This window comes from Talpa occidentalis, unplaced genomic scaffold (genome assembly GCF_014898055.3).
Source record: "Talpa occidentalis isolate TD23 unplaced genomic scaffold, MPIMG_talOcc4v2.1 talOcc4.7, whole genome shotgun sequence".
In the NCBI taxonomy this organism is placed as follows: Eukaryota; Metazoa; Chordata; class Mammalia; order Eulipotyphla; family Talpidae; genus Talpa; species Talpa occidentalis.
In genome coordinates this window covers 62,822,332-62,834,389 of record NW_023605083.1, presented here as the reverse complement: position 1 = coordinate 62,834,389, position 12,058 = coordinate 62,822,332, and the positions used below count along the sequence as shown (strand labels likewise).

The window sequence follows — 12,058 nt, the reverse complement described above, 5'->3', positions numbered from 1 at the left end:
GACCAGGGAAACTGTAGGACAAAAGCCTACAAAAGCCTACAAAAGCCTAACTTCTTCCTCAGAGGAGGAAGCATGTGGTATTGCTTGATAGTTCATCAGTTGAGGCTAGAACATATAGCTGATTTAGCTTAGGAATGACTAAACTATTGTATGTATGCTTTGTAGTTTTCCTAAAGGTGAGTATCCCTATAGCCCTCATGTTCTTCCATTCCTTGTTCTGTTCTCTTCCCCTCAATCCACAGTAGACAGAGAAAAATGCCAAAAGGAACTGATAGGTCTAATTCCGTGTTGAGTTAGTGATTCGTACTTGTGAAGCATGTCAAAATTTCTGAATCAAATTAAAAAAAAAATTGAGTATATATGATGTAGGATTTTTTTTAGCATTTGATTTTTTTAGAATAATTTCAAACTTAAGAGTGCAGTTATCAAAATAATGTAACCCTTTTACTTGGATTTACCAAATTTTGATATTTTATTACGTTTGTGCTATCATTCTGTTTTTTTGTTTGTTTTTTTCTGAGCCATTTGGAAATAACTTGCAGGTTATCATGTAATTTTAGAGTGCAAAAAGGAGGTATTAATAAATGATAATGACTTATCTGTTATACAGTTACTACATATTAGTTGTCCACTCAAAACTTTATGTCCATTAACCTCATTTAATCCTTACAATGTAATGAGGTAGGTGATGATATGCTCATGTAACAAACGGAGAAGTTGAGGCTCAGAGCTTAAATAAGGGTGTGTAGCTGCTGAGATACAGAGCTAGCATTTGCTCTGAGATCTGTTTGGTTTCAAAGTCCATACGTTTACCCCCTAGGTAACTGGTGTCATGCTTCCAAAGATTAACAAACATTGCTTCATGGTTCTCTGTTTAGGGTGAGGAATATGACATGGGATTGGAAAAGATCTCCAAGTCATTCTTATTTTCTCAGTTCCTTCGCCCTGCCTCACTTCTGAACCATCCAGTTAGCTGAATGTAGCAGTCCAGGCAGAAGAATAAAAAGCCATGTTTATAAACAAGATATGAAGTTGTCTTTTATAGAAATGGATATTTTTTTAGAAGTGTTCTCTCTGTTTCATGGATTTTATTCCTTCCCTGTAGGCCAAGCAGATAGAACTTCAGTTCACTACTGGCGAAGCTATTACCAGTGCTGCCATAGGAACGTGTTCTGTGGCTGCCCGGGATGCCTGGCTGGTGACCGAAGAAGAGTACACTCCTCCTGCTGGTACCAGATACTCCGCTAATCAGTTTATAATCATTAAGTAACCCTTTTTCTTCTCTCTCTCTCTTTTTTTTTTTTTTATCATACAGTATCTTCTTTTATCTCAATGAAATAACCAGGTGCTTGAAGTACTATTATTTCTGTTTTACATTTAGAGGAGGCAAGTCTTATGAGATTATATATTTTTTCACATTACATAATTAGTAAGTAGTAGCACTGGGTACATAATAGGTTTTTTTTTTTTAATTTAAATTTTATTTTTATATTCCCCATACAATTACAACCCCCTTATTTTTACCTCAAGCCCTCCTTTCCCCGCCCCCACCCTCCATAGAGTGTCTCTTGTTCATAGTTATTTGTTGATTTTGATATTTTCTTTCTTATAGTTATTCATTTTCCTGGTCCCTTATTTAAGTTTTCTAGATTCCTGCTATGAGTGAGACCATCCGGTATTTTTCTTTTTCTTTCTGGCTTATTTCGCTGAGCATGATCCCTTCCAGCGCTATCCATGTTGCTGCAAATTGCATGTGTTTATTTTTTTGAATGCTGAGTAATATTCCATGGTGTATATGTACCACATCTTCTTGATCCAGTCATCTATTTTTGGGCATTTGGGTTGTTTCCAAATCTTAGCTATTGTAAACAGTGCTGCTATAAACATAGGGGTGCAGGTGTTCTTTGGAATTGATGTTTCTGTGTCCTCTGGGTAAATACCTAGGAGTGGAATTGCTGGATCATATGGAAGCTCTATGTTTAGTAGGTCCAGAAATCTCCACACAGCTCTCCATAGTGGTTGGACCAGTTTGCACTCCACCAGCAGTGCAGGAGAGTTCCTTTTTCTCCACATCCTCGCCAACATTTGTTGTTGCTAGTTTTTTTAATATGTGCCATTCTTACTGGTGTAAGATGGTATCTCATTGTAGTTTTGATTTGCATTTCCGTGATTACAATGATGTTGAACATTTTTTCATATGCTGAAACCATAAAATACATAGAAGGAAATAGAGGCGAAACACTACATGATATGCACATCAAAGACATCTTTACAGACACATCACCCAAAGCAGTGATAGTGAAGGCAAAGATAAACAGCTGGGACTACATCAAATTAAATAGTTTCTGCACAGCAAAAGAGACAATAACAAAAACAAAGAGAAACCCCACCGACTGGGAGAACATTTTTGCACACAACACTAATGATAAAGGACTGATCACAAAAATCTACAAAGAGCTGATGAGACTCAACAAAAACAAAGAAAATAATCCAGTCAAAAAATGGGCAGAAGAGCTAAAAAGAAATTTCTCTGAAGAGGAAATGCAAATAGCCTTTTTCTTCTCTTTATCATGTTTGAAGCAAGATTAAAAAAAATTGTACCCTTCCTCCTAACAAATTTCACCTTTTTCAAATATTTTTTTTTTAATAGTGAAGCTTTTTTTTTTTTTTTAAGATTGATTTATTCATGCATAAAAGAGCTAGGGTACAGGCCACATGTGTGGGGGTGAGAGGATTCACCAGAGAAAGAGTGGGAAACAGAACAGGCAGATTGACCGAAGTACACTGCTGAAGGGAGCAGCGGGCGAGACAGGAGAGGTCTGCTGTGCCATGTGGGTTAGCTCCCTGGCTTGGAGTCAAACTCATGCTGTAGTGGCTGTCGATAGCTCCATGTTGCTAAGCTTAACCCCTTGTGCCACCAGGGAGGCCTGTGACCTGGATTTTGATCACACTGGTTCTGTTTGTCATTCTCAAGTGAGAACGACTTAAAATTTTGGGTATTTTTTGTTCTGGTCTACCAATTTTGCCTGAATAGAAGGAACAGCATTTGAAATGTCAGCTAGGGCCCAGGTCTTAGCCATCTTAGCATCTCTAGCACGTGGCATAGTACCCAGCATATTGTGTGACTCTAACCAGGGCTTTGTTAATGTGGTAATTCTAGTTGCCCAGATAGTAGAACTACAGGCAGCAGAGTTGTGGTTATGAATTGAGTGTGAGGTGTAAGGAGTCAGAATGACTTTAGAGATTTTTACATGAGCAGCTTGAAGAATGGAGTTGACATTTACTAAGATGTGGGAAGCTGTAGGAGGCATAGATATGTGGAGTCGGGGTGGAATGGGTACTGGAAAAACAGCTTTCCTGGCTCTTCTCTCTTCACATTTCGTGAGGTGAGCAGGACCAATATCCTCATGAACATAATCCAGAAGTCAGTTGAGTATGTGAAGATGTAATTTTGAGGAGTTTCAAATTAGAAATTGTTTAGGAGTTTCATGTAAAGAATTTACCTTTGAAAGTTACTCAGTTTATGCTGGCTTCTGAAATGAATGGTTATTCCTCCAGCAAATTATTTGAAAGTCTTAATTGTTTAGATTTTAGTGTTACAGGATCCTTGTACTGAGTAAATGTTGATTTAAATTTAATTTTCTCAGGAAACTATTCAATTATTTTAATTATCTTTGCTTTTCCCAAGGAGCCAAAGTAAATGATGTGGTCCCCTGGGTGTTGGATGTAATTTTAAATAAACATATCGTCAGTCCCAACCCACATGTGAGGCAAGCAGCTTGCATCTGGCTCCTTTCCCTTGTGAGGAAGCTTAGTACCCATAAAGAAGTGAAGGTAAGTCAGCCTTCTCTATTGGAAATGACTTATGAAATATTTATAATTGCAAGGTGGTAGGAAATAATCATTTGAAGGTGAGGGCTCTTAACCAATGGCAGAGATCTTAAACAAAACCGTACATGAAGAGTTGAAGGGTGGTAGCTGGTATATATTGGCTAAAAAATGATTCTAAGCTAGAAGATAGAAAGTCAGAAGAAGCAGATAAAGGATGGGGAGGCTCAAATTGCACCCATCAGACCTAATTCTAAGCTGTTCAACCTTCTGGTAGTTTGCTGCCTCCGAAGCTGAGAGCACAGCAGGGTTTATGACTGCCTTGGGGTGTAAAACTTTTCACCCATACACCCTGAAAGCAACATTCTTACTCTCCCGAAGAGATGGAGTCTCAGTGTTCTAATGCCTTTTTTCTTCTTTCAGTCTCATCTTAAAGAAATCCAGAGTGCATTTGTTTCAGTTTTGTCAGAAAACGATGGTAAGGTTATTGGAAAATATTTGCTTTTTAAACTTTGTTGAACTTGTTCTTTAAAATTGTGAAAAATACGAGTTAATAAAAAAGATACTGGAAAATTGAATTCTTACTAATTGGATCCCTTCAGCTTTGCATTTAAAGATGGAGCTGACTGCAGTGACCACACCTGAGATATAAAATCAGAAGTAGTAGATTAAGAATGGGGAGGCTCAAATTGCAGTCATCAGACCTATTCTGTCAAAACGTGAACAAAAATGTACAACCATGCACTTCATTAATGAAAAAAAATTCATGTCACAGAAAAAAAGATGAAAGTTTTATAAACAAATAAAAGCTTCAACTTTGTTTTGAATACTAATTTGGCGGGGGGAAGCTATGAAGATGTTTGGAGGGAAATTTGAATATGGACTAAATGTTAAATGATTCCAAGTATGGTAATATCACAGTTATATAAGTGAATAGCTTTATTTTTAGAAATAAATATTTAAGTACATAGAGGTTAAAAAGTATTACTTACATAACCAACATTTTATTTATTTTGTATGTATGTTAATATGTTCCATGAAATAGTAGTATACCATTCACATAGCTTGCCATTAACTCAGATACCATTGTAAATATTTGGAGGTGATTAATGATCTTTTCTGTGATATCTCATTAATAAATAATTTACAGTTTACCACATTAAAAAAAGTAAAGCTGGAGCTGAAAGCTTCTTTCACTTTAATACCTCTACTAGGTAATGGTTTTCTTCTGCTTCTGATTCGTTCCCCTTATTCCAGAAGAGAGCAAATATCACAGATGTATTCAAGAATTGATAGCACCTTTGTTTTATAAATGATTTGAAATATGTGGTCTGGTATTGGCCTTTGATTTAAAAGAAACTGAAGTTCTATGAACCTGTTTCACTGAACTCTGGTCTGAGTCCTTGAGCCTCTGGCACTGTGGATCGCACAGAGAGGCAGTTTGTGAGTAGGCTCTTCTATGAATGTAGTTCTCACTTACAGGAACTCCTTAATGCTATGTCTGCTGAGAGGATTTAGTATTGATTTTACTTTTATATCTTCAGTATCATTTTGGGTTAATGTTACAACTTGTAAAAAAATTTTGATGCCCAGTAAACAAACTTTTCTTAAAGTATTGTTATTTCTGTCTGACTCTCCTGTAGAACTCAGCCAAGATGTTGCCTCAAAAGGCCTTGGGTTGGTTTATGAACTGGGCAATGAACAAGATCAACAGGAATTGGTTTCTACCCTTGTAGAAACACTTATGACTGGCAAAAGGTATGGTGAACTTGAAAATTTTAGATTTAAACACATAGGGCAAGTTTTGCAATACTGAGTATATGCAATGGATAAATGAAAATTCTGCTTTCTCTTTTCCTGTTTATTAAGCATCTCTTTCTAATTTGCAAATCAAAGATTGTTACATTGTAGATAGCAATTTAATTATGTAGTGTGTACTGTTCAGAAACTAAACTATTATTTAAAAACATGGCTATATGATCAGTCTTTGAAAAATGAATAAACCAAGACAGTTAAAGTATTGGGTTGCAAAAATACCATAATATGTTGGTATGAAAATTACAATGTGAAGAAGAAGCTTGCCTATCATTGACAGTTTGATCTGTGAAGAGCATGAGAGATTGATCATTGCTTTATGTTGCCTGCCTTGTAGAGAGACTAAATTTTAAGATGTGACCACTTTTAATTCAGTGTAACATTATATGAGATATCCTGTATGTCAGTTACTTCATTACTTTGTTTATTCTAGAATTTGTTTTTTAAAATTTTCAGGCTTGTGGAAAGAATTAGTTGACTTTCACATTTTGTACATGATAGATACTTGATAGGAATTTGAATTTATCAGTTTGTAAATAATAAGTAGTTCAACACTGGTGTGAACAATTTGAGGCTATTTAAAATTATTGTTCTTTTTGTTTAGAGTGAAACATGAAGTTTCTGGAGAGACAGTGGTATTTCAAGGGGGAGGCCTTGGCAAAACACCAGATGGGTAAGTATGCCAAGTCCATCGATCAGTCATTTTAGGCATCTTTAGTTTGGTGAATAGAGCACTCACAAGGTTGATTTCTATCTTTCTAAGAAATACTGTATGTTAGTGGAAAAAGAAAACTTGTATGGAAAAGGCCTAGTGTTACCAAATGGGTTTCCAGGGAAACAGACCTATGAGTTGGGAGATTTATATGCTGAAAGTTTATTGAAGGCTTCCCTGGGATTATCACCCTAGGAGCAGTGAGGACGCAGGATATAGCTGATGGCTCAAAAAGGAGGTGAACTGCTCTCTGCCCTCTTGCAGATACCCACCTCTGGAGGCTCCGGAATAGGGCCGGTGTGGCCTTGCAGAATTGTCCTGCTTTGAGGTGCCAGTGTGTATTGTCCTCCTAGCAGGCTTTACCTCCTGTCAGTGATTCTATCAGTGGTGGCCTGCTCTATGGAGGATGTGACCTCGGAGCAAGGGCCGTTGTTAGCCAGTTCCTGGCCAGTGAGTTCTGAGGGGGCAATGAGGCAGGGCAACTTAGCTTCCATGCACCTTGTTTTGTGTTGGGAGCAACTCTTTTTGGTGTCTTTATCTTAGAGTTCACCAACCTGGCATTTCAAATTAGTGCCTAGAACTTCACTATCTTTATCTGATAATTATTCCATTGTGGCTGTGGTGTTGGGCTGCCTCTAAATTTTCAGCCCTTTATTTTTTTAAATTTAAAAAAATTTTTTTTTTCAACGATTTATTTATTTATATATTTATACAAGCACTGGGTACAGTCAGAAGCACGGGATGGTGAGAGAATTCACCAGAGCCAGAGCGGGGAGCAGAGCAGGCAGAAGGACCGAAGTACACTGCTGAGGGGAGCAGTGGGTGGCAGGAGAAGTCTGCATGCCATGTGGGACCCTCTGCCCGTGGCCGGGGAGTAGCCGGGGATCAAACCTGCGCTGCAGAGGCTGCGGGCAGCTTCGCAACCCAGCGCTCAACCGCTGCGCCACCGGGGAGGCCCTGTCTCTAAATTTTCTCTGGTGAAACTGCAGCTCACAGCCTTCCTCCACACAGCCCTACTCCATGCTGTCTGCAGTTCGGCACACCCTTCACTCTGTCCTTGCCATTTGCCCACAGCTGTCTGGTTTCACAGAGCCTTCATTCTGCTTGTTCTCCCTGTAGACTCCTGAGTTTTTAAAAAGTGCTAACTTTCACAACATTACTAACGCAAAGGATCAGGTACTTGAGCAGATACTCAGAGGCAAATTAACAGGTCTCAAAAAAGTTACTGGGATTGGGGTCCTTTAGCTCAGAAAAGACTTAGGGAGACAAGAGTTGTCTTGCCTGATGATTATGAAAGAGATGTGTGCACGACACCCTGCAGAGCCACCGTTCTCCTTCTGCGTGGAGCATGTCGCCTCCATCGGGCTGGCAGGTCTGCCCAGGTCTGCACTAGGCCTGCTGATAAGCAAGTTAGGTGACTGGATATTCTGCTCAGTTCCCTCTCTCTATCCAGTACTAGTAATTTAGTGAAAATGTAATTTTAAAATATCCTGGGAATATTGGTGGTGTAATTTTTATTAGACTGGAGGTAGAGATATACTAAAAACTTTTTGTTTGTTTATTTCCAAGCCAGGGCCTCTCTACTTACAAGGAGCTTTGTTCTCTGGCAAGTGATCTTAGTCAGCCAGATCTGGTGTATAAATTTATGAATTTGGCCAACCATCATGCAATGTGGAACTCTAGGAAGGTAAGTTACTATATCTGGACAGCTTTTTTTTTTTTTTTTTTTTTTTGACATTCCATGAAAACGTTGCCTGCTGCACTGACAGACATTGGTAGTTGATGTGTTGTGTGGTTTGTAAAGGTATGTGAGTAAAGAGAGCCAGACCCCCACACAGCCATTACTGACTGGGAGAGCTGGGTGCTTTGTAAATTGAACTGTTCAGGGACTACTTTGGGAGGGAGAACTTTGTGATTTTCATATATCTAATATGTTAACAACTTACTATAACAGAGCTGAGTCTCTTTATCTTACTGTTTTTTAGGGTGCTGCCTTTGGTTTTAATGTAATTGCTACCAGAGCTGGAGAACAGCTGACACCTTTTCTGCCTCAGTTAGTTCCTCGTCTCTATCGCTACCAGTTTGATCCCAACCTTGGCATCCGACAGGCAATGACAAGTATTTGGAACGCGTTGGTCACCGACAAAACGACGGTAAGTATCTGTGAACCCTTGTCCGAGATTATACTCAGGACTTAAAGCCAGTGTTCATCTCCCTTTCTACTTTGTGTACTTACCTGTTCAAACAAACTTTCATTCCTTGCTGTCTTCCTTCTTTCACAGTTCAAAGATGCTCCTGGCAATTTTTTTTTTGGTATCTCATAAATGGAAACCAGCCAATGGTAGCTGGCTAAGGAAATGGCACTATATTCACACCAGTGGGATACTGTGTGTCATAGATACGGGTACTGTGTGTCCTTTGCCGTTGATGCAGTGGAGAACAGGTCATGTCATTCCTGCCTGAGAGGAGTTGGCTTAGTTGAGGAGATGGACAAAGAAGCAGACAATTCTGGATATGATTTTCTCTCTTGGTTTCCTGTCATCTGACTGCTCCTCACATTTCCTTCATCTTTATATACTAGGATTTCTCAGGGCTTGCCTCTGAGTTCCTTCTGCTTTCTCTATTTTCTTTCTAGATGAGCACATCAGTTCAGTGGCACGTGAATGTCATTTTTACTGTGATCATTCCCAGTCTTACAGTTTTACCCCAGACATGTCTTGTGCACCCGACTTGCTTACCTCACTCCTGCTTAGCATCTTCACTTGGTGGTTGTTCCAAGATAATTTAGACTAACCATGCCTGGAACAGGACATAAAACAACCATACCTGTTTTTTCTCACTCTTCATTTGTTTACCCAATTCAGGAAACTTGGTGTCATCTTTGATTTTTATCTCTCTCATTTCACACCCTCAGTTAAATCCAGTATCAAATTGTCTCTCGTGTCCTAAGTATTCCCGAATCCACTCTGTTCTTTCTTGATGAACAGGTGGTGACCTTTCTCCTGTCTGTCTTCATTTAGTTATCAGAGTAAGATTTTTTAAAATGCAAATTAGGTTGTGCCCTATTGAAATAAAATCCTTGAGTAACTCCATAGTTCCACTTTAAGTACCATGTCTTTCCAGTTCCTGCACATGATGTGGCCATTCCTGCTTCTTTCTATCTGAGTATTTTCTGTTCAGGGTGGTAAGCACTGGAGGGTTTAGCTTTGAAGGCTTGGTGAGTTTCATTTGTTCTGGGAGATTATTTGGTACCATTGGCACAGCCAAGATCTAATAGGCCTTGACTTTAGAGATCTGAGTCAGAGTGTAGGCTTATGTTCCTAAGATACCAGTGTCATCTCTGGAGAATATTTAGAGACGCAGATAATAGAAAGACATCAGTTTGTTAAATTTTAGGTTATTTACTACTCTGTCTTGATTTTCTTATGTATGAGTGTGAATAACAAACCTCTCTTACCTATAAAAGTGGAGAAGCCATATGTTTTCAGGTTCTTTGGGTCAGCATAAAAACTGAGTCTGTTATCCAGGTTTTGTTCTTACTGATTTGTAACTGTATAACAAAGCAGAGGGTTAAAAGATTAAACTCATCTTTTATTCTGAGCAGTCATGATACTTCTTTATGTGCCAGACACTGTGCAAGGTGTAGTGATGCAGAGACAAGTGGGACAGTGTCCCCTGCCTTTGAGGTCTCAGTGTGGTGGCATAGTGAGTTAATGTGTGGTCGATAGGATGTGCTTTAAGAAGGTGCTGTGGCAGTGCAGAGGACGCTGGGCCTGCCTTCTCTGAAGAGCACTTGATTTGAACCTTGAAGGGCAAGTAGGAGTCTGGCAGACAAGTAGGAGGTAGGAGTAGGTAGTATGTGCCAGGGGATGGAGCTGAGATGGGATCGAGACCTATAGAGTGAATAGGTCACTGAGGGCTGTGTGTCCATGCTCAGGTGATTGAACTTTATTCTTATCCACTGAAGACAACCAAGTTTGCATTTTAGAATGATTATTCTGGCAGATTTTAGCAACCAAAGTGGGGAAAGAGTAGTTGACTGAGAGGCCTTGAGAGACCCTTAATGTGTTATATACAGAAACATTCATGTGGTTGAGAGATGAATGATTTGTTGATGGATTTTTAATTTTTAATTTTATCCTTTTGCTTTCATTAGGTGGATAAGTATTTAAAGGAAATTCTTCAAGATTTAATTAAGAACCTTACCAGTAATATGTGGCGAGTTCGAGAATCCAGGTACCATTTTGGAAAATACAAATTGAAATTTTTTTCCTGCATATGTCCAAATTTTATACTTTGTGCAAAAGGAGTAAATTAAGATGACAATTAAGCGTATTTCTTGCTAGGTTAGACAGTTATCATTAGCCATTTAAACTTGTCAGAGGTTTTCCTGAGTTATCTTACGTTTTTGTAAGTATAAAATTAAAGAAATAGAAGATCACTCGTTAAATTGGTAGGCATCAAGATTTATTTTATAACATATATATACATGATAAATGTATAATCTCATGACTTTCTGGGATAGCATATGTATATATACACACACACACACACATATGTGTATGTATATATGTGTGTGTATATATAAACGTATTTCTCTCTTACACACAAACAATTTATATTTATTCAGTACTTACTTGTGATGCATTTGGCGGGGTGTATGCCCTGGGGTACACTGCACACTGGTAAGTAAAAAAGAATGTGTCATGTAAAGAGATTGTGTTGTAGTTGTAGGAAGCAGACATTTGTTGGCTGTAAATGCCATATGCTTTTGGTATATTTGCAGCACAAAGGAGAGAACAGTCATTGTTACTTTGGGGTAAGGGGCTTAGAACTAGAAATACAGGCAGAATTCATACTCTTATTTGATAGGAATGTTTCACAGTAAAGTATTGAGCTTTCTTGATTATATATTTGAAATCAAATTGCTTATTTTCAGCTGTTTAGCTTTGAATGATTTACTGAGAGGAAGACCCTTAGACGACATCATTGATAAACTTCCAGAAATTTGGGAAACTCTATTCAGGGTACAAGATGATATAAAGGTATTTTGGAAATAAATCTGCATTTATTCATAGAATAGCTTAAACTGAAATTGTTAAAATAAACATGTTACAGATTTCAAAATTCAATATTCAGGCAATTTTAAGATCTTAGTTTCTCCCCAAAGTTTTAGTATTGATATGTCGTGAAGTTGCAAGATTCGGTTTCTTTAGCTCTAAATTGAATTGACTTTCCTTTCCTTTTCCTTTTACTGGATGGTGTCACTTATATGTGAAATGTAGAGAAACCAAACAGAGGGTCAGATGAAGCCAAACTAAGACCTAGCTCTAGCAAACTGACCATAGAACTGAAGCTACTGTAGTGGGAGGCAGGGGCAAGGGCAGGGGTGGAGGAAGGTGGGGAGAGAGCACAGAGGACAATGGGGATGAACTGTGGGTGCTTTGATGGTGGATGTGGTACAGCAACAACACTTGAAGAGGCTGACTCTATACTTCTAAAATACAAACAATGTAAACCAACATCAACCTTGACAAAAAAAGAAAGAAAATAAACATGGCCATCTCCTGATTTGCTTTCAGAGGAGACTCATGTTATCGATTAGGATCAAGTTACAGTTTTGAAATAATCCTGAATAATTCTACTTCGATCCGTTTCATAAACTGAATCAGGCATTCCCAAATAATGTGACCAGTTCCTCCT

General features: G+C 38.4%; 1 protein-coding gene across 4 annotated transcripts in view; it reads left to right on the top strand.

The window, feature by feature from the left end:
• The window catches only part of ECPAS (Ecm29 proteasome adaptor and scaffold), a 92,983-nt gene that overhangs the window by 63,380 nt on the left and 17,545 nt on the right, over window positions 1-12,058 (top strand). For all 4 annotated transcript variants that reach the window (XM_037494526.2, XM_037494523.2, XM_037494524.2 and 1 more), the window contains 9 exons: window positions 1,106-1,229; window positions 3,689-3,834; window positions 4,252-4,306; window positions 5,472-5,586; window positions 6,248-6,316; window positions 7,925-8,042; window positions 8,341-8,508; window positions 10,512-10,591; window positions 11,295-11,400. In XM_037494526.2, the coding sequence (XP_037350423.1) occupies window positions 1,106-1,229; window positions 3,689-3,834; window positions 4,252-4,306; window positions 5,472-5,586; window positions 6,248-6,316; window positions 7,925-8,042; window positions 8,341-8,508; window positions 10,512-10,591; window positions 11,295-11,400 (981 nt within the window). The remainder of the gene's footprint in view (window positions 1-1,105; window positions 1,230-3,688; window positions 3,835-4,251; window positions 4,307-5,471; window positions 5,587-6,247; window positions 6,317-7,924; window positions 8,043-8,340; window positions 8,509-10,511; window positions 10,592-11,294; window positions 11,401-12,058) is intronic.